The sequence below is a fragment of the Chiloscyllium plagiosum genome, chromosome 43 (assembly GCF_004010195.1).
Source record: "Chiloscyllium plagiosum isolate BGI_BamShark_2017 chromosome 43, ASM401019v2, whole genome shotgun sequence".
NCBI classification, from domain to species: domain Eukaryota; kingdom Metazoa; phylum Chordata; class Chondrichthyes; order Orectolobiformes; family Hemiscylliidae; genus Chiloscyllium; species Chiloscyllium plagiosum.
The window spans coordinates 10,351,528-10,374,521 of record NC_057752.1 but is presented as its reverse complement, the minus strand read 5'-3'; the positions used below and the strand labels follow the sequence as shown (position 1 = coordinate 10,374,521).

The following is a 22,994-nucleotide window of genomic DNA, read 5'->3' as shown; positions in this document are numbered from 1 at the left end:
CAAGTGAATAAATCCCCAGGACCTGATCAGGTGTACCCTAAAACTTTGTGGGAAGCTGAGGAAAGTGATTGCTGGGCCCCTTACAGAGATATTTGTATCATCGATAATCACAGGTGAGGTGCTGGAAGACTGGAGGGCTGGCTAACATGGTGCCACTATTTAAGTAAGGTGATAAAGGACAAGCCAGGTAACTACAGACCAGTGAGCCTGATGTCAGGCAAGTTGTTGGAGGGAATCCTGAGGGACAGGATGTATATGTATTTGGAAAGGCAAGGACTGATTAGGGATAGTCAATACTGCTTTTTGTGTGGGAAATCATGTCTCACGAACATTACTGAGTTTTTTGAAGTAACAGAGGATTGATGAGGGTAGAGTGGTTGCTGTGATCTATATGGACTTTCGTAAGGCGTTTGACAAGGGTCCCCATTGGAGAGTGGTTAGCAAGGTTAGATCTCACGGAAATACAGGGAGAACTAGCCATTTGGATACAGAACTGGCTCGAAGGTCGAAGACAGAGGTTTTTCAGACTGGAGACCTGTGACCAGTGGAGTGCCACAAGGATCAGTGCTGGGTCCACTACTTATCATTTATACAAATGATTTGGATGCGAACATAAGAGGTATAGTTAGTAAGTTTGCAGATGACACCAACGTTGGAGGTTTAGTGGACAGCGAAGGTGATTACCTCAGTACAACAGGATCTTGATCAGATGGGCCAATGGACTGAGAAGTGGCAGATGGAGTTTAATTTAGATAAATGAGGTGCCAGGACATTGGATAGGCCATTGTTGGAATATTGCGTGCAATTCTGGTCTCCTTCTTATCGGAAGGACATTGTGAAAGTTGAGGGTTCAGAAAAGATTTCCAAGGATGCTTCCAGGGTTGAAGGATTTGAACTATATAGGGGGAGGTTGAACAGACTGGGGCTGTTTTCCCTGGAGTGTCAGAGGCTGAGGGGTGACCTTATAAAGGTTCATAAAATGATGAGGGGCACGGATAGGGTAAATAGACAAAAAGTCTTTTCCCTGAGGCGGGGGAGTCAGAACTACAGGGCATAAGTTTAGGGTGAGGGGGACAAGATATAACAGGGACCTAATGGGCAACTTTTTCATGCAGAGGGTTGTGTGTGTATGGAATGAGCTGCTAGAGGCAAAGGAGGCAGCTGGTAAAATTACAATATTTAAAAAGGCATCTGGTAGTAAGAAAGGTGGTAAGGACAAGCCAGGGAACTACAGACCGGTGAGCCTGATGTCAGTGGTGGGTATGTTGTTGGAGGGAATCCTGAGGGACAGGATGTATATATATTTGGAAAGGCAAGGACTGATTAGGGATAGTCAACACTGCTTTGTGTGTGGGAAATCATGTCTCACGAACATCCGAGTTTTTTTTTAATGTATATGGGTATATGGATAGGAAGGGTTGAGGGATGTGGACCAAGTGCTGGCAAGTGGAACTAGATTAAATTGGGATATCTGGCTGGCATGGACAGGTTGGACCGAAGGGTGTTACAGTGTTGTACATTTCTAGGACTTTAGAACAAGCTTGCTTTTGGAGCTTTGTGATTAAATTTGAAAGACAAGAAATAAATCAGACGTTTGTAGGATTAGTGAACAGACAAAGTAGATTGCAGCAGTTTGAGGCAGCAACTCACCACCACCTTAAAAGGGTGAACAGGAGGTGGGCAATAAACGCTAGCCCAGCCAGCAATGTCCCACTTTCCACAAATGAAGTAATAAACTACTGGGATCAGTGGTTTAAATCTTGAGAAAAGTGGAGAATGAAATGGGAATACAGCAGATTTGTTAGAGGGAGATCCTGCCTAACAAATGACTTTCAAAAAAAAAGCCAATTTTTGATGGTGGTTGTGCAGTTACCAGTTTACATGGACTTCAGCAAGACCTTTGTCTGGGTCCCACATTGAAAGCTGGCCCAGAAAGGCAAGAGCTCATAGCCCCACTCTTCATTCTTGATCTGCTGTGCTTTTTCCAGCTTCCCTCTTACCCACTCTGACTCTCCAGTTCTCACAGGATTCAAGACAAGTTGACAAACTAGATCCAAAAATTGGACATACAAGTAGGAGACAAAGGTGATGGGTTGATTTTTTAGGAAGCTTGTGAACAGCAATGTACTATAGGGATTGGTGGTGGGATCCTTGCTGTTCTTATGCTAGCTAATGACTTGGATGTCAACGGTTTAAGTTTGTTGATAGCAAAAAATTGGTGGCGGTGATGAGGATGACGCCCGGAGGCTACAGTCAGATATTGATCAGTTGGTAAACTGGGCAAAGCAATGGCAGATAGAATTTAATCCTGATAAAGAATGAGGCGATGCATTGAGTCGTCTAAGGGAAGGATGTTCACAGTGATCCCTTGGGAGTACGGAGCAACGGAGGGACTTTGTATACAAATCCCAAAGATCCCAGAGGGTGTCAGCACAGGTAGACAGGGTATTGCAGAAGGCTAATGGGATGTTTGCCTTCATAGGACAGCATGGTTAGCACTGCTGCCTCTCAGTGCCAGGGACCCAGGTGACTGTGTGGAGTTTGCACTCTTTTCCATGTCTGCATAGGTTTCTGCCAGGTGCTCCAGTTTTCTCCCACAATTCAAAGATGTGGGGGTTAGGTGGGATTGGCCTTGTTAAACTGTCTGCATGGAATGCTCTTTGGAGGTTTGACGCAGATTTGATGGGCCAAATGGCCTCTGTCCACACTGTAGGGGTTCCAAGATGAGCCAGGATGTAGAATATGGAGGATGGAAGTCTTGTCTCACACACAAAAAAAATTATAAAAAACATTGGTTAGGCCAGTGAAAAAAAGTGTAGCGACCAGAACTGCATAAATCAGAAGGATATTATTGTACTGGAGCAGGTGCAGGGGAGATTCACCAGAATGTTGCCCAAGATCAGTTACAAGGAGGGGCTGGGTTTGTTTTCCTTGCAGAGGCGGCTGGGGAAAAGTTTCAAGGGCACGGAGAGTAGATTGAGAATCCTTTCCCCCAAAGCAAACATTCCTTCAACCAGAAAGTGAAAGTTAGAAGCTAAGCATTAATTTGTTTAGGAGGAATGAGAAAAACAACCTGTTGGACCCAGAGGGCAGTAGATATAGGGAACATGCGCAAGACAGCAGTAATGAAAACATGGTTCCGTTATAATAAAACTAGACAAACCAAAGCCAATGGCTGGAAATTAAAAATAGGAGACCAAAAATAGTAGGAACATCTGAACAAATGTTTAAAAACAATCAGGAAAGAAAAAAAAAAGTGTAGTAAAACCTGTAAGAGTACAAAAAAAGTACATTCCAAAGAAATATGTCCAAATGGGAAAGATGACTCAAGCATCAAATGTTTTGATTACTGAGAATCAGAACATGAGTGGTGGAATATTTTCTCTCCAAGGGAAGGATTTCTTTAATTTCAAGGTAAACCAATAAATATATGGAACAAAAGTAATCAATGCTGGCTGATGATACTATTTATCTTCCAGTGGGAAGGAAGAAAAAATATTAATTTGACATGTACTGGAGGTTATAAGCCAACCAGTCATTTGAGTTGATTAAAAATTAACAGTGCTGGTTCCACTACTTTTCATCATTTATATAAATGACTTGGATGTGAGCATAAAAAAGGTACACAGTTAGTAAGTTTGCTGATGACACCAAAATTGGAGGTGTAGTGGACAGCGAAGGTGGTTACCTCCGATTACAACGTGATCGTGATCAGATGGGCCAATGGGCTGAGTGGCAGATGGAGTTTAATTTAGATAAACGTGAGGTGCTGCATTTTAGAAGAGCAAATCTTAGCAGGACTTTTATGCTTGATGGTAAGGTCCTAGGGAGTGTTGCTGAACAAGGAGACCTTGGAGTGCAGGTTCATAACTTCTTGAAAGTGGAGTCGCAGGTAGATAGGATAGTGAAGGTGGTGTTTGGTATGCTTTCCTTTATTGGTCAGAGTACTGAGTACAGGAGTTGGGAGGTCATATTGCGGCTGTACAGGACATTGGTTAGGCCACTGTTGGAATATTGCGTGCAATTCTGGTCTCCTTCCTATCGGAAAGATGTTGTGAAACTTGAAAGGGTTCAGAAAAGATTTACAAAGATGTTGCCAGGGTTGGAGGATTTGAGTCATAAGGAGAAGGCTGGGGCTGTTTTCCCTGGAGCGTCAGAGGCTGAGGGGTGACCTTATAAAAAGGTTCATAAAATCATGAGGGGTATGGATAGGATAAATAGACTCCCCCTGGGGTGGGGGAGTCCACAACTGGAGGGCATAGGTTTATGGTGAGGGGGGAAAGATATAAAAGAGACCCAAGGGGCAACGTTTTCACTCAGAAGGTGAAATGTGTATGGAATGAGCTGCCAGAGGAAGTGGTGGAGGCTAGTACAATTGCAACAGTTAAAAGGCATCTGGATAGGTATATGAATAGGAAGGGTTTGGAGGGATATGGGCCAGGTGCTGGCAAATGGGACTAGATTGGACCGAAGGGTCTGTTTTTGTGCTGTACATCTCTATGACTCTAGTAAGTTAAAGGAGAGGGTTTGGAGGGATATGGGCTGGGTGCTGGCAGGTGGGACTAGATTGGACCGAAGGGTCTGTTTTTGTGCTGTACATCTCTATGACTCTAGTAAGTTAAAGGAGGAGTTGTAGCAAGAGTAGTAAAATCAATTCCTCTTTACAGGAATTGGTTTCATCTTGGAAATTATCTGGCTAATGAAAAATTATTGGCTTCAGTCAGGGTGGTAAAACCACAAGATAAACTGGAAATACTGTAGAAGGAACATCTTGCGTTGTTTGGAGTGTTTTGATTAGACCTCACTATACTTTTTTTTGCACCCATGAAACAGGGAGGTGACTTGGAAAATTTCATTGTATACAACAACTGGATTAAATGGGGAAAAACAAAAAGGGTGAAGGCAAAGGAGAACAAAAAAAAAAAGATGGCGTCCATCTTAATAGAAATACAGCAAGGGCTTGAATAAAACAGCCTACCCAAACTGAAATCTGAACCAGAGGAGTGTTATTGCTCACGACAAAAGTATGAGGAAATAGAGACTACCTCCCACCAGCTGATGAGGGGTGAGCAGTGGTCCCTCAGGTGGTACTGCCAAGAGTATTATGGTGAAATATTTGAGTGGACCATTAAGTGATCTGCCACTGGAATTTAATGTTAGGAAAACAGGCTTAAGTGTTAACATTTTTATTGGCCAGAATTACATAGATGGTCAATGCTTTGCCAGACACCAGAGGGGGAAAGAAAATCTGTAGCCTGGCATGCTTTAATACTACTGCATTAGAAAGTTTGATATTTTATCAAGGCTGATGATTTCATTCTAGGATCATACCTATCCTGTAGGAACATCAGCAGGGCTCAACTGCTGGTCTAAAGATCCCCTACAAAACACACTTCATTACTCAGATGCAGTAATGCCTCTTTCCTCATTAGGTCAGATGGAGACTAATCTAGAAAAATGCTCCTAAATGCACTTTAAAAGCTTACTGCCAGTTTATAGTTACAAGTTAAATCCCTCATTTAAATTGCTAGTTACTATATTAGAGTTACTGCATTACACTGCAAAGCAGGACGACTTTTTGTACTTCCATAAGTTGGAACACTTGGTTCTACCTTAACTCCAAGATGGTGCAGGTCATTACACCACACCTGCTAACCAACCATAGACTGGATGAGCACCTCCAGGCAAGATTTTTTTTTGTTACAAAGCTAGTAAGATGACTTTTCAAAAAGGAGGGTGAAGAAAAACAACATTTCACATTTGCAACATCCAATGTGAAGATAGCTTGATTTTAAACTAGCTCAGGAACTTGCAGTAGACATTTCAGGTCTCATGGCTGAAGTACAGCCAATCAATTGAACTTCAAATTTGTATATTATGGTCAAAGAACTGCATCTCTGGTGTGCAAGGTGCCAATGGCCCATTCTCAGGCCTCAGGCCAAGATGCCTCTCAGCATCTTGGGGTAGAGGCAAAATTTGGACCTTATTACAATCATTTATTCAAGTTGCTGCATCCATCACATCTCCACAAGCAGCTTGTGATTGAGGGGACCCAAACCTGGAGGCAGGCAATTTAAACAGTTACTTTTGCAGTAAGCTATGTTATCTGCTCATTTCTCTTGTTGCTGTACATAAATTAGCTGCCACTTTCCCCATATAAGGGTGATAACAGGTCAAAAGCAATTCTTCAAAGTCTAAAAGGACTTGGATGTGGGGGAAAAAAAAGGTGTTGTAATTTCATTGAAAGATAGTTACCATGGTTTTCAATATCCTTTTGTATATTAGCCTAAACATTTTGACAAACCTGTTAAATCTAAATACTGAAAGAGGTTTCAAATAGAGAGATTAAATTACACCTCTTCAGAAATGGAAAGAGTATAACTCTGGACATCAAGTTAAACTGCAAATCCTGGTTGGTCTATCTGAACCAGATCAGTTATTCATACAGCAGCCCAACTTAGGGACCCAAAACAGAATGTGACAACATAACTGCTAGGTCCTGGTTAGCACTTGAAAGGAGAAAATAAAAGCTTAAGGTACAGATATTCGAGATAAATCAGATTAGATTAAAAAGGGAAAGGCTAGAGTGCAAAACTCCAAAATGGAATAACAAAGTACTTCCAAATACAGTTCTTCTATAATGCAATGGCTGCGTGGTGTCATGTTATAGAGGGGGGGAAAAAAAAAAATCACAATTAAGAAACAGTGCTTAAAGTATTGGGGCTGTAATCATGTTGCAGCCAACACATTTTAAGAAGTCATGCTTTAGAAACAGTGCCCCTAATTCAATTGTATTGATGAAACACCCATTATAAAAAATGACCCATACTAGCATTTCAATATATTACGTAAAATTCATTACTGTCATGTCAATGAAGACTCTGGAGTTATTGTTGTCAAACTTCACAAGGACGACTCTGATTCCATCATCAGTCACAACCACTGACCGAGGGAACAAGAAGAAGACAACCAAACCAGATATCAGCAAGCACACGAATATTGATATGAAGACATACAATTTCCTGAAACACAAGAGGCATTGTTTTATGCAGAAGTTTAAACAATGTTCTATTTTTTAAAACCATAGCTTTCAAAATTAGTTCTAACCCCAGAAAAGGTTAGAATCTCAACGTTTCACAGCAATAATGCATTTGAAACCTGAGTTTGTAGCTAATAAATATAATGGCAGATAGAATACAAAGTGTGAGAAAGAGAGGTTATGTACTTTGGTAGGAGTGCAGACTTTACGCTTCAGATTTCTGAAATGTAAAGGGACTTAAATCAAGAGTTCAGGATACAAAAAAAAAGAGTTAACATGCAGGCAGCTAGTAAGGCAAAAAATGACATTAAGATTCATTGAGAGGGCTAAATACAACAGCAGGGATGTACTGCTGAAGCGTACTAGGTTCTGGTCATTTGGAATATTGAACAGTTTTGGGCTCATCACGAGGAGCAGTTGAGGATTCTGGAGTTTAGTCTCTCCTCAGGGCATCTTTTGATCAGATGAGGCAAGTCATCTCCAGTGCAATCACACCCTTCTGATTGTATGGTGACCAGAACCACAGAATAATCAATTTGTGCCCGAATCAGTGTTTTACATAAAAACAGTTGCTGGAAAAGCTCAGCAGATCTGGCAGCAGTGGAGAGAAATCAGAGTTAATGTTTTGGGTCAAGTGAGCCCTCCTCAGAACTGACGGTAGCTAGGAAAGTGGTTAAAAAAAACTGTAGATGCTAGAATCCAAAGTTGACAGGCAGGAGGCTGGAAGAGCACAGCAAGCCAAACAGCATGAGGTGGTAGAGAAGTCAACATTTCGGGTATTAACACTTCTTTAGGGTTAAATATGGGCTTAGGGTGTGCAACAGAAAGAGGGATGGGAAGGGGAAGAGTAGCAGAACGGTGAGGTAGTAATAGGTGGACACAAGTGGGTATGACCTGAATGGTTGATGGGGAGGAAGGAATCTGGAAGGAAGAGTTAGAGGGTAGAATGGAATGTAGGAGGCAGAAAGCTGTTTGAAATGAAAGAATTAGGCAGCCTACAGCCAAGAGGGCTTAATATTGGAATTCTAATTCCAAATAACTTTTCCACCCATCTCCTGGCTCCTTTTCCAGCCCTGCCTTCTCCTTTACATTCCATCTACTGACCCTTCCTTCCAGCTACCAAACAGAAACATCTCTCCCAACCAGGGTGTACCCACTACCTGTGTTCACTTATCATTACCGCACTATTCTGCTACTCTTATCCCCCACCCCCTTAATGTAGTTCCCCTACCCCTGGTCTTGAAGGGTTAATACCCAAAACATTGACTTCACCTCCTGATGCTGCCGGGCTTGCTGCATTCTTCCAGCCTCCTGTTTGTCTACTGTAGTTAAGGAAATATTGGTTTACATGCAGAAGACCAAGATGGGGAGAGGAGTAAAGAGTAAACTACAGGCAGACAGATCCCAGGGGAAGAACAACAGTTGGACAAAGGATGGATAACAATCTGGCTATGAGGGAGAGTAGCTATTAATGGGGGCTGTTAGAAGCTAACAATGGGTTGTGTGTAATAGCAGACTGTGATAACAAGCCTGGTGTGGGGGGTGTTGGGGCAAGGGCATTGTAGATGGTGTTAAGTGCAGGTAAAGCATTGGGGGGTGGTGTTGGGAGTGAAGGAAGAGCAGACCAGGGGAACCGTCTCTGTGGAAAGTTGACAAGGGAGGGGAATATGTCTGGTGGTGGTAGAAATGGCAGCTAATGATCCTCTGGATGTGGACACGGGAGGGATGCTAGGTAAGGACAAAGGCAACCTATCACTGTGGTGGGACAAAGAGGGGGTGAGGGCCAAAGTGCAGGAGTTGGGTCAGACCTGGCTGACGGCCCTGTCAACAACAATGCTGGGGAATCTTCAGCTGAGGAAGGTGGAGGACATTTCAGAGGCTCCCTTGCCAAAGTTGGCATCATTGGTACAGACGCTATGGAGACAGGAATAGGAGATTGGAATAGAGTCTTTACAAGAAGCTGGGTGTGAGGATATATAGTCAAAAAGTAACAGTGGGAAATCAGTGCGTTTGCAGTGGAATATTTTAATACTTTCTTGCTCCTTTATTATGTAATCCAACTAATGAAGACAAGCATTCCATATGCCTTCTTTACCACCCTTTATGCTGACACCATCAGGGATCTATGGACTCGTACACAAGTCCCTTTGTTCCTCAGCACTCCCTCAGGACCTACCATTCATTGTGTATATCCTTCATTAGACCTCCCAAAATGCCAACTTGTCAGGATTAGATTCCATCTGCCATTGTTCTGCTCAAATTTACCAGCTGGTCAATATCACTGCAGCCTCAGACCATCCTCCTCACCAATTTGTCTCACCTGCAAACTTACTAATTTTACAAGGTTCCTTATGGTAGACAAATTAGCATGGTTAGATCACAGGGAATACAGAGAGAACTAGCCATTTGGATACAGAACTGGTTTGAAGGTAGGAGACAGTGTGGCGGTGGAGGGTTGGTTTTCAGACTGAAGGCCTGTGACCAGTGGTGTACCACAAGGATCAGTACTGGGTCCATTGCTTTTTGTCATTGATATCAACGATTTGGATGTGAACATAGGAGGTATAGCAAGTTTGCAGAGGACACCAAAATTGGACGTGTAGTGGACAGCAAAGAATGTTACCTCAGAGTACAACAGGATTTTGATCAGATAGGTCAATGCACTGAGTGGCAGCAAATGGCATTTAATTTAGGTAAATTGAGGTGTTGGAAAGACAAATCACAGAACTTTACACTTAATGGTAAGGTCCCAGGGAGTGTGCCTGAACAAAGACCTTAGAGTGCAGATTCATAGTTCCTTGAAGGTGGCATTCCAGATGGATAGGATAGTGAAGGCATTTTGTATGCTTGCCTTTGTTGGTCACTGCATGTGAGTACAGCAGTTGTGAGGTCATGTTGCAGCTGTACAGGACATTGGAGAGACCACTTTTGGAATATTGCATGCAATTCTGGTCTCCCTGCAATAGGAAGGATGTTATAAAACTTGAAAGGGTTCAGAAAAAGTTTACAAAAGATTTTGCCAGGGTTGGAGGGTTTGAGCTATAGGGAAAGTCTGAATAGGCTGGGACTATTTTCCCTGGAGTGTCAGAGACTGAGGACTGACTTTATAGAAGTTTATAAAATTATGAGGGGTGTGGAAAGGGTGAACAGCCAAGGTCTTTTCCTGGGTTGGGGGAGTCCAGAACAAGAGAGATAGGTTTAAAGGTAAAGGGAAAAGATTTAAAAAACAGCCCTGAGGGGTAACTCTTTCACATAGGGTGGTGAGTGCATGGAACAAACTGCCAGAGGAAGTGGTGGAAGCTGGTACAATCACAACACTTAAAGGCATCTCGATGGGTACATGAATAGGAAGGGTTGAGGGGATATGGGCCAAATGCAGATGAATGAGATTAGGTTAATTTAGGACATCTGGTCAGCATGGAAGAGTTGGACTGAAGGATCTGGTTCCATGCTGTACGTCTATGACATACTACTTTCACATCGATATTGTTAATATACATAATACCAAGGGTTCCAGCGCTGATTCCCCTGGTACACTACTGGTACCAGAGTTCCAATCACAAAAACAACCCACTCATTGCCTATTTGCAAGCTAATGTTGGACTCTGTGGCAACCTGTCCTAGACTCAGTCGGCTCTTACCTGTTGGACCAGCCTTCCATGTGGGACCTTGTCAAAACCTAACTGAAGTTCATGTAAACTATATCAACTGCACTCCCTTCAATATATTTAGTCTTCTTTTCAAAAAGAAATCAATTAGTTAGGGAGAATCACCCTCTAACAAACACACACCAATTATCCTGGTTCAATCCCTAGCCAAGCACTAATTAATCTACAACCTTTCCAATAGTACCTGGCATGTCAGTGGTTAGGGTAATTACAGACCAGTTAGTCTGTCTGTGCTGCCCTTCTTGAAGAAAGGAAGCACATTAGTTACCCTCTAGTCATCGGACACTTCACTTGTAGTGAAAGAAATACTAAATATCTCCTACATAGCAACCTGGGATACATCTCATCTGGCCCTGGGGATTGATGAACCTTCATACTTGTTAAGGAGGTTTTAACATGTTCCAGAATCTCACCATCCCAACTCAAATCCTGGTTAGTGTCTTTTGCAAACACTGGAACAGACTTGACAACATGGATGATTTAATTCTGTTCCTATATCTTTTATAGGTAGTAAAAGAACAGGCAGAAGACTGTTCAAATGGTGGTTACATTTGCTTTAGATGCAATTTAAACTAGCATTTATTTTTAAAAAGAAAAAAAGGTTATAATCCAAAAAGATTTAACTTGTTGCAATGATGGAATAAGACTCCTCTCAGGAGGACCAGGGCTGCTCCTCAGCAAACACCAAATAGTTATTTCCCCAAAAATTTTAGATTAGCAAGGTTAGAGCTCATGGAATACAGGGAGAACTAATCATTTAGATACAGAACTGGCTCAAAAGGTAGAAGACAGAGGGTGGTGGTGGGAGGGTTGTTTTTCAGACTGGAGGCCTGTGACCAGTGGAGTGCCACAAGGATCGGTGCTGGGTCCACTACTTTTCGTCATTTACATAAATGATTTGAATGTGAGCATAAGAGGAACAGTTAGTAAGTTTGCAAATGACACCAAAATTGGAGGTGTAGTGGACAGCGAAGAGGGTTACCTCAGATTACAACAGGATCTGGACCAGATGGGCCAATGGGCTGAGAAGTGGCAGATGGAGTTTAATTCAAATGTGAGGTGCTGCATTTTTGGGAAAGCAAATTTTAGCAGGACTTATACACTTAATGGTGAGTGTTGCTGAACAAAGAGACCTTGGAGTGCAGGTTCATAGCTCCTTGAAAGTGGAGTCGCAGGTAGATACGATGGTGAAAGTGGCGTTTGGTATGCTTTCCTTTATTGGTCAGTATCGAGTACAGGAGTTGGGAGGACTGGTTGTGGCTGTACAGGACATTGGTTAGGCCACTGTTGGAATATTGTCGGCAATTCTGGTCTCCTTCTTATCAGAAAGATATTGTGAAACTTGAAAGGGTTCAGAAAAGCTCTACAAGGATGTTGCCAAGGTTGGAGGATCTGAGCAGAACAGGCTGGTGCTGTTTTCCCTGGAGCATCAGAGGCTGAAGGGTGACCTTATAGAGGTTTACAAAATTTTGAGGGGCATGGACAGGATAAATAGACAAAGTCTTTTCCCTGGGGTCAGGGAGTCCAGAACTAGAGGACATAGGTTTAGGGTGAGAGGGGAAAGATATAAAAGAGACCCAAGGGGCAACCTTTTCACGCAGAGGGTGGTACGTGTATGGAATGTGCTACCAGAGGATGTGGTGGAGGCTAGTACAATTGCAACATTTAAAAGGCATTTGGATGGGTATATGAAGAGGAAGGGTTTGGAGGGATATGGGCCAGGTGCTGGCAGGTGGGACTGGATTGGGTTGAGATATCTGGTCGGCATGGACGGGTTGGACCGAAGGGTCTGTTTCCATGCTGTACATCTCTGACTCTGACAGACACCACCACAACTCTTGGTGGGGACCCAAGCCAAAGTTTCAGCCTCAACCTCTCTTGTACTCAGGCAGTACTTTTGTCTCCAAAAGCACCTGAGGATATCATTCTATCATGGGGCTGTTGAGAATAAAGTTTTACACTTAATCATTATTCATACCCACCCCTGACATGGCATTAACTGTAGTCACGGGATGCATGTATCAAATGTTGCAGAGAAGAATCATTCAATGCTCAAGTTCTCATTGAAAAACCATTTCACATTCTACACCCATTGCAAGCTTTAGTGTTGTTTCTAAGAGTGCAAAATGAGAATCAAAATACTAACCATTTCAGTTTAGTCACTTCAGGACTAAAAAGGGGAATCTTTTAAGAAGAAATTCACAGAATGAGGGCTTGCTGGCCAGGCAGCACTTATTGCCCCTTAACCACCCAGAGGAGGGTTTAAGTGTCAACCATGTTGTGGTAGGTCTGGAGACACATGGATCCCAGACCAGGTAAGGATAGCAGTTTCCTTCCTTAAAAAGGAAAGTACGTTTGGAAAACCCATTTGATTCCCAAAAATAAAAAAAAATTAAAAATTCATGGTCAAATTCAAATGCCACCAACTGCCATGGCAGAATTTGAACCTGGTTCCTGGATTAGTCTAGTGATAATGCTACTAGATCATTGCCTCCCCTAAATTCAAGCATCACAACATTAAGTGCAGCAGCATCCACAGTTTTATTTATAACATTGGAATTCATTGGTTCAAAGGTTTTCACTCATACATGAAATGGGCACCATTGGCTAGGCCAGTATTTATTGCCCATTCCCAATGGGCTGAAGGGCAGCTCGGGGTCAACCACATTGCTCTGGGTCTGAAGTCACAGGTCAGAGCAAGGATAACAGGTGTCCTTTGCCCAAAAATAGAGCATTAGAGGATCAAATCAGTCTTTATAACATGAAAAGAGTTGCTATTAGGTTTGTATTTTAAAAAAAAAAGCAATTTAAACTCAGATTTCACCATCTGCCATGGTGAGATTCAAACTATGCCCCCAGAACATTAAGCTAGGGCTCTGGATTAATAGTCCAGTGAAATATCAGCCATGCTACTGCCCACACAATTGTTAGACACAGTAAATATTTAGTGTTGAAACAAGATTGATCAATTCTAGACAACGATAAAAGTTAATCAATCCTCTCAAGACTTACGTTCTTTGCGGCTGCAGCCTCTGGTCACTGTATGGGATCAGGGCCACCAATTCATTGACCAGCCCTGCAAAACACAAAGGGGGTGAAGGAAATAACCTACAGTTCATCTGTTTGCAAAAAATTTAATACTCTAAATAAGAGGTTATCAACCAACCATAAAGAGATTTATTTTGGGGATGGGCAATCTATAGTTTAGTTTGCAGAGGATACTCTAGCAGAGCAGACTGTAGAAACCTTGATATGAATCTTCCAGAAAAACTGGAATGATGCCTTGGGTTGAAGAAAACAAAACATTACCGATTCAAGTATACTCAGTAAGCTTGGCATGATCAGGAAAGAGATCATATTTGGAGTGAGGCACAGTCAAAGTATTACTTTGGAGCAGCACAAGGATTTGATACATAGAAGTGCTTTTTTGGCTCAATTTTAACAGGATAAATTGAAGCCCAAGATTAGAGCTCACACAAAAACACGGACATCACAGGAAACCCTTATGTTCACTGGCTGATAGAGAATTTAACTATTGTTTTCAGGTTAAAAAAAGTAAAGTATTTTACAGATTTGAAAACAAGACCGGTACCAAATGCAAAACAAAAACTATACAAAGATGCAGAGCCAGGCAATATTGTAGCTGCATTGTGGGAGCCAGTGCACCCCACTGTGGTTGAGAGGAAGCACATTTGTAGCAACTGTTGAGCTGGAGTTCAAGCAGCCAATTCTGAATCAGAATCTGAGTTTCAAATACGATGACACATCAGGGAGGGGGGGGGGGGGGGAAGAGAATAAAAAAAGTTACCTGGACACTTTCAGGAGATGGTCATACTCTTTAGATTAACCACCTCAAATTTGGTCAGTGGTCAGGGATAGGAGGGAGAGACTAAGAATTTGACAGGTAGAGATCCAGGAGGTAGTGCTGAAGGAGCCTCAGCCTTTGAACTTGTCTAATAGATTTGAGGTTTGTGCTTGGTGGATGAGAGCTAGAGGCTGTAGGGAGAATGGAGCAAATAGCACTGTGGTACAGGGAACTATAGACTCGTGGCCAGGATCTCATCTGGATTGGAAGAGACAAAACCTTGGGTTATGTGGAATAAGGAAGTGACAGGAGTTAGATCATTTAAATCCTTAAGTGGAAGATGCTTTGAACATTTCTACAAGAATATTGCGGGGGGGGGGGGGGAAGAAGAGAATTAAGTACTTGTCACAAGAGTAGTTTGTCCAATACTAAAAAAAAAGCTTAAAAAAAAAGGCAGATAAATCCTTTGGCCCTCATGGCTTGCATCCAAAAGGATCTCGAGATGGTGAATGCATTGGTTGTGGTTTCACTAAAGTGTTTGTATTCTGGAGAAGTAGTAGAGGATCAGAAAACTGCTAACATGACATCTCTATTCCAAAAAGGAAGGGAGGGAAGCAAAAAGTGAGTAAGTATAGGCCAATTAAAAGAGGTTAGAGTTAATGAATTAACAGCAGAACATTTGGAAAAGGAAAAAACCAAGGAAGCAATCAGTATAGCTTCATGAAAGGGAAACTGCGTCTGACTAATTTTAAGTATTTGAGGAAGTCTCAACTAGAGTGGAGGCAGTAGATGTGTTGCATTGGACTACAAGGCATTTGAGAAGTACCTCACAAAAGGTTAAGTCATAGCTAAGAGCTCATGGTGTTGGAGGTAGTATATTGGCATGGAGAGAGAATTGGCTCGTGGGCAGGAAACAGTGAGTGGGGATAAAGAGGGGCTTTTTTTCTAGATTGACAACTCATTACCAGTGGGGTTTCACAGGGATCAGTGCTGGGACCACAGCTGTTCATGGCATATTAGTAACTTTGAGGAAGAATGTGAATGTACAGCAGCCAAATTGCAGACAAAAAGTAGGAGAGGCATGTTGCAAATGGGATACAGTTTACAAAGATATGCTGATAGATTAAAATGAGCAAAATAGACAATGTTAAATTGTTCATTTTGAAATTATTTAAATGGATAAAAACTGCAGAAAGCGAGCACACCGATGCAGGAGGTAATCTAGAAGGTTAATGAAATGTTGGCCCTTATTTCAAGGGGTGGAGTACAAATTTAGGAAAGTCTTACTGCAACTGTAGAAGGTGCTGGTGAGGCCACATCTTGAGTATGAACAATTCTCATCCCTTTGTTTCATTGGAGGCAGTTGAAAAGGTTCACTGGGATGATTCCTGCTATGGAGGAATTGTCGAACGAGCAAAGGTTAAATAGGTTGGGACTCTACACACTGGAGTTTTGAAGGAGGTGGTGGTGATCTCAAACATACCAATCTGAAAGAAACTGGACAGGGTAAATACAGAAAGGATAACGTTTGACCTGATGGGAAAGTCTCAATTATGGGGAACCAGTTTAAGACTAAAGAGGAAGAGGAATTTCATGGAACAGGGAGATTAGAGCACAGTGTGGTGCTTGAAAAAGCATAGCAGGTCAGGCAGCATCCGAGGAGGATAACTGACATTTCGGGCAAAAACCCTTCATCAGGAATGAGGCTCAAATTTCATGGAATAGTTGAATCTTTAAGTTCTTGCCAATGGAGAGATATTTGGGTGGGGGGGTTGCAGAGTCCTTATGTGTATTTAAAAAAAAGTGGAGATTGATCCTTTATCAGTGGGGGACAAAGGGGTAACAGCGAAAATGCAAAGTGGACGAGGAATGTCAAACTAGGCACGATCCTATCAAATGTCAGGGCAGGCTAAAGGGGTTGAATGGCCTACTAGAGTTTCTATTTATGGTATTATGCAAAAGAATTTGCTGCACAACAAGAAAACTCATTCGCTTTTTCATCCCACGCATAACAGCACAGTGGCTCAGTGGTTAGCAGCACTGTGAGGCAACATTAGGGACCTGGGTTCAATGCCAGCATTGACTGCACAGGTTTCTGCCAGATACTTCAGTTTCCTCAGTCCAAAACATGTGCTGGCGAGGCGGATTAACCAAGGTAAAAGCAGGGTTACTGGGGTAAGGTGGAGCCTGGGTCTGCGTGGGATACACTTTGAAGAGCTGGTGTGTATTCCAATAGCCTCCTCCTGTATGGTACAGATTCTGTTTTGCAAAAATCAGAATAGATGCCATCCTACACCTCAACGCATGGGGGAAAACTTCAGGAAAGAGAAAGGTTTGTTAGCAGGTGAAATGATTAAGTATGCTTTCAATAATTCTCCACCCTGCAACAATTTCTCCATTATCGTATCTAGCATGGAACAAAAAGGCGAGAGCGATAGATAGAATGTGCCAGAAGACAGACCATCTTAGTGGTCAAATGTAGTGCAGAAAAAAAAAAAGAGACCACACAGCAAGAACTCAATGACACTCAGCAAGGCTTCTACTTGAAATAACAAGCAGTCACTGTACAATCTGCTGGTTTTTAATTATCTTTCATCTTCAGATGGCCTTTCCTATGTCCAAGGCCATCAAATCCATGTAGATCAATCATCTGGTACTGATGAATTTTAAAAGAGTTAAAACTTCACAAATACATTTTTCCAAATCTTGGATTGTCAAATTCCTTTGAGGAGTCAGTCGTCGCAAACTAAATTGTACATTTAATGACTGATTAATTAATTTGTTGATAGCAGTTATGCAGAGTAGAGAAAACCAAAAATGCTGCTCAAAATAAAAGTGCAGCATCAACAAAGGTGTGATCAAGAAACTAGAAATTTGACAGTGGACACTGTCAGTGTACGAGTCTTAAATGGTAAGTGGGTGGGCAGTGGTTTCAGTTTAAGGACCTGGAGTACAAGGAATTTGAGATCATAAGTGTAGCATATAAGGAGGAACTGGTAACTTCAGACCTTCACCTAGCTATCAACATGCAAGGCAGAGATACCCATGGTTAGTCAACAACTCCAATGTGTCATAGTACTGCAGTTATGCAAAAAAAGTTCATTCGCTCAGTGATTCCCAATCTTTTCAGTATCAAGGCACACTTCAATGAGCCAAATTTCACAGCACACTCACTTTCAGCCAAATGGATTACTCAAATGTCATTTATCATGCCACAACAGGATCAGTGATCTGTAAGGTTCTCCCTTGGCCTCCTCAATCTCTATTCACCCTGCACCCATCTTAGAGGGTGCCATGCAGCCCAGACAGAGGGGAAATCCTATTCCTAGCAGCAGCTTCCCCAGCAGCACCCTCCCTCATGTTGTGCTCCCAATGACGCACAGCAGAAACAGGTGATCAGACTGGTTCAGCCTAAAAGGGCAAAGGCTGAAGGTAACAGACCGACTAGCCCTACATACCAAGTAACAGCTGCTCATGACACCAGTTAAACCACTATTAGCTGGACTTTTGCCTTTGTCTTGCAATGACTACATACCCAAATGTTATTCAGCCCCCTCCAACCAGCATGCCCTGGTTAGGGAGAAGAAGGATGTTAAATCTGTATTTTTTCTTAGGTGGATTAGATCAATATAGTTAACCCAATTGCACTTTATACTCACTCAGATTAAGTGTTTTAGCAAATATTTCAGATGAAAACAAACAGCTCATAAGACTCGAGCTGGGTTGCTATGGATCCAACTTAAAAAGTTGCTTTTTCCATTACTTAGTTCTGCTTTGTAGTGAACCCACCATGGCTGCAATTTCACTTCAGGGGTTTAGGATGTTATACATGCACTGGAGAAGAATAAGATTCCAAACTCTGGCATAAGTTGGGGAGTATGTGTAATGAGCTGAAATGTAGCATCTCAAAAACAGCTGTTATGGAAAGTTGGCAAAAAAGAAACTTAAGTATTGGATAGGGATTCCCTTTAAATGTTGGAGTTACTGACTAATTAGATTTCGATTTAATGCTGCATACTTCAAGTGCCAAAGCAATTAAGGCAGCAACACAAACTTGGGTTATGAAAACAAGTTGCACTATTAATATGGTCCTAAAATACCTTCAAGGCCAAGTTAACTGGGACTTCTGATTTTTAAAAAAAAGTCAAGTTTATGGAAGGTGGTAGACATTTACTTCAAACCAGTCCTGAAAAATAAGATATCTTGCCCCCCCCCCCCCCCCCCCACCTGCCTGCCTTCCAGTGCAGAAGGAAGTTCTCAAAGTCCATTACTCAGCCACTTATCAGCCTACTGAAAAATGCAATTTTAGGAGTGAGTGAGTAAAGTTGTTAAGCTATGTTTTTGTTTTAAATTATCAACTTTATTAGCCAAGCGTAAGCAAAGTTGGAAAGCTTGAAGGCTCCTACAAAAGAGGAAAGCATATAAAATGCAAATCTCACCTGCTCCAAGTAGATTAAAAAACTAGATCAACAGGAGTAGCCACACAATGCAGCTCAGGAGCCGAGATGAAAACCTCTTGCATCGTGCTTTGTATAGCAAGACATTTTAGTTGAGTGTAGGGAATACATTTGCTGATTTATATGCACCAACAACTCCTCCCTCAACAGCAGTATGATTACAGCCGGATAATCCTAGTGATATTGTTGGAGGAACATTGCCAGGACAACCAGGGGGAACTCATTGTTCCACAAAAAAATGCTGTGGGATCTTTAATATTCTACCAAGTAGACAAATAGGCCATCAATTTGTCTTCCTGTACAGCAGTACAAAATAAATCTGAATGAGATGTATATAAAATAAACTCAGGCCCTGTTGAACCTTGGGATTTAGACCCACTGACTCCAGTGGTTAGGATGTTACCAATTGAGCCACACCTGACAATGGGATATTAAACTTCTGGTTTGCTTATTAGAATTTGGAGTTATTATTTGGTTGACCCATCAGACCTGTACTGGGTCTTTGGTCAATCCAAAACTACATTGCACAGCCCAGCTTTCTCCATCTTGTGGACCACTTGAACGTTTAATCACTTATCATTTAAAAGTTTTGCTTCAAGCACTCAGTCTCCAACATTCATTATGGCTCCACACCTTAACAAGTTGTCAATTACCCTCAATGCTTGTATCTCAGTTGTTAAACATTACTTGCTCTGGACAAATCTGTGCTAGCCCTGATCAGCTCAGATATTGATCACCCCATTCAAGATAACACTACTCAAAGAAAAAGACAACAGAAAGCAAGAATACATAGGTCAGTCAGCCTACAATTGAGAGAATGCTGGAATCCACAAAAGTACAACAAAACATTGAAAAAAAAACAAAAACCAGGCAGGGTCAATACAGTCAGATCTCTCCTTCACACAAAAAAAAAGGATACAAAAAAACCCAAGGTGAAAGAGGAGAACCAGCAGATGGAAAATTTGTACAGATTAAGGTATTCAACAAGGGGTGACCCAAAAGCAGTAGCTGCACAAAAGGTTGAGGCAATGGCGAGGGGAGACAACAGTTAGGCCAGGCTGGCAAACAGACCCTTGTGCCAACCCATTGTAAATAACTGGTTAACGCTGGGATACCATGAGTCTCCATGGGGTGGGGGAAGACAGAGGAAGAGACACCTATTCCCATTTACCAGCATTTCACCCTCCTGACCCCCCCACCCCAAAACTGTATATCACATGCACTATATGGGTCTGTGTGCACTGTAGTTTCCATTTATGAGCTCCAGTGAGCCTCCTCCTTCATAGGTCATAGGAGGGGCCTCAGGGCAGCACCCAACCTGTGTATATGAACCTGCACCATCTTCTGGAATCTTAGCATCCTTTTCCAGTGATCAAGATAAAATAATCAGAAAAAGTCACAATGATTAGTTGCCCTAAGTCATATCAGGAGGCAACAGAGACAGGAAGCTGTTGCATCAGTTGTAGCTGGTTTTGGAGATACAGGCAGTACAGACAAAAAGCAACGATCGAAGTTTGCGTAAGGGCCAAGAAAGGGAATGCAGTATTCAGAATGAGGTGGTGGGAGAAGAGAAATAAGGAAGTGAGCAGAAAGTACATCACATGCTCAAGGAGGAGAAAAACAGCAATCTAGAAGCCACAGCAAATAGATAGTCTTACTTAGGGAGGTTAAGAGAAGCCAAGAACAAGCATTTGACATTTGGAGAAATTAGGAAGAGGAGAGGATCGAGGCAGAAGGTAGTCAGTGAGTCACATATTTCCCCAGCTGCACTGTAGAGACCTATGGTGTTGACTACTAAACATTGGGTCTAACTTGACTTCAGAAACAGTGATTAAAAATGACTAAGCTGGTGCATTAAAGAAAAGCACCAAGTCTTGGCTGTTTTCCTGTAAATATAACTACAGTAAATGTCAGATTAGTCATATTACAACCAGATGAGGGGAAGTTCCAGGTGGGATACCCCAAAAATCAGCTCCCAGGTGAAGTGGCTCCCTCAGTTGATCAGGAGATTAGTATCTCTTTTCTGCCAAATCAAGTGAACATAGAACAGTACAACACAGGAATGGGTCCTTCAGCCCATGATGTTGTACTCTAACCCCATCATATCTGCCTCCATCACTACCCCTAGCAATATGTTCCAGTCTGCCACCACACCCCCTCCCCCATTAAAATGTATGGCCTCTAGTATTAGGCATTTCAACTCAAGTTGGGCAAGATTCTGATCATCCACACTATGCACCTCAGTTTTATAGACTTAAAGTCTCCCCTCAGCTTCTACTGCTCCAAAGAAAACAACCAGAGTTTTCCCAGCCTCTCAAGAGCTCATACCCTCTAATTCAGGCAGCATCCTGGTAAGCCTCTTCTGCACCCTCTCCAAAGCCTCCACATCCTTCCTGTAATGTGGCAACCAGAACTGAACACTATACTCTAAGTGTAGCCTAACCAAAGTTTTATAAAGCTGCAACATGACATCGACTCTTGTATTCAGTTCTCTGACCAAAAAAGACAAGCATGTCATATGTCTCCTTTACCACCCCCTCTACCAGTGGCCATTTGCAGGGAGCTATGGACTTGAACCCCAAGATCCCCCTGTCCAGTGCTGTTCGGGGTCCTGCCATTAACCATGCACTTTTCCTGAACATTCCTCCCAAAGTGCGGCACCTCACACTTACCCAGATTAAATGCCACCTGCCATTTCTCCACCCATATCCACAACTGATCTCTCTCCTGCTGTGTCCTTTGACAATTGTCTACACTATCCACAACTCCAATCTTTATAGTCTGAAATCTTATTAACCCACCCATCTACAATTTCAAAGTCGTTGCTATATCTCAAAACAGAGCTCCCAGTATGCAGCCCTGGGAAATACAAAGAGTCATGGACCTCAAGCCACAAAAGCACTTCCACCACTACCCTTTGCCTTTTATGGGCAAGCTAATTCTGAATCCAAGTCACCACAGATCCCATGCATCTGAATCTTCTGGATTAGCCTCCCATGAGGGACTTTGTTGACAGCCTTACTAAAATCCACGTAGAGAACATCCACTGCTCTACCCTCAAGTCACCTTAAAGTTAGAAAGACATGACCTACCCTGCACAAAGTAATGCTGACTGTCCCTCATTAGGCAGTGCTTTTAAAAGCACAAATACTATCCAAGAATTCTCTCCAAAAGCACTGACACAAGACTCACCACTCTACACAATTTCTTGGATTATCCCTATTTCCCTTCTTGAAAAGAACATTAGCAACTCGCCAGTCCTCTGGGTCCTCTTCAGTGGTTAACAAGGATTTTGATCAAGACCCCGGCAATCTCCTCTTGCTGCTCTCAATAACCTGGGTAGATACCATCAGGCAGTGGGGGCTTCTCGACCTTAAATACTCTTTCAGAGTAGAAAAGCCACTTCCTCAAAATGCCCTAACATATAGGGTGGGGGCATGCTAATCTCACTGCCTCTATTCACTCAGGAGAAGGGTAAAGTGTCATTTAGAATCTCAACCACATCCCCTGCCTCCAGGCATAAGTTCCCTCCTTTATCCTTGATTAGTCCTACCTTCTCCCTAGTTATCCTCTTGTTTTGAAGATGCATGGAATACCTTGGAATTCTCCTTTATCCTACTTGAGGATATTTCGTGGCCCCTCCTTGCTCTAATTTCCTGTGAAATTTCTTTCTACATTATATTCCTCATGGGCCCTAGTTAATTTTAGTTCCTAAACTTTATATGTGCTTCCATTTACTTAAAAAAAAAATCTACAACCTCCCTCAGTATCAAAGGGTACCATACCTTGCTATCCTTGTCCTTCCTCACCTCCTAACTCTGATCAGTAGGAATTTAAAACCTACCATAGGCTCTCATTAAATGTATTCTGGATCAGTGGTGCTGGAAGAGCACAGCAATTCAGGCAGCATCCGAGGACAGGCAAAATCGACGTTTCGGGCAAAAGCCCTTCATCAGGAATAAAGGCAGAGAGCCTGAAGCGTGGAGAGATAAGCTAGGGGGGGGGGGGGGGGGGGAGAGAGTAGC

General features: G+C 42.4%; 1 protein-coding gene across 2 annotated transcripts in view; it reads right to left on the bottom strand.

Moving 5' to 3' along the window:
- Positions 1 to 22,994, bottom strand: part of LOC122543370 (transmembrane protein 106C-like) — a 58,608-nt gene that overhangs the window by 25,533 nt on the left and 10,081 nt on the right. For both annotated transcript variants that reach the window (XM_043682018.1, XM_043682016.1), the window contains exons 2-3: positions 13,720 to 13,783; positions 6,863 to 7,022 (exon numbers count right to left, since the gene is read on the bottom strand). In XM_043682018.1, the coding sequence (XP_043537953.1) occupies positions 6,863 to 7,022; positions 13,720 to 13,783 (224 nt within the window). The remainder of the gene's footprint in view (positions 1 to 6,862; positions 7,023 to 13,719; positions 13,784 to 22,994) is intronic.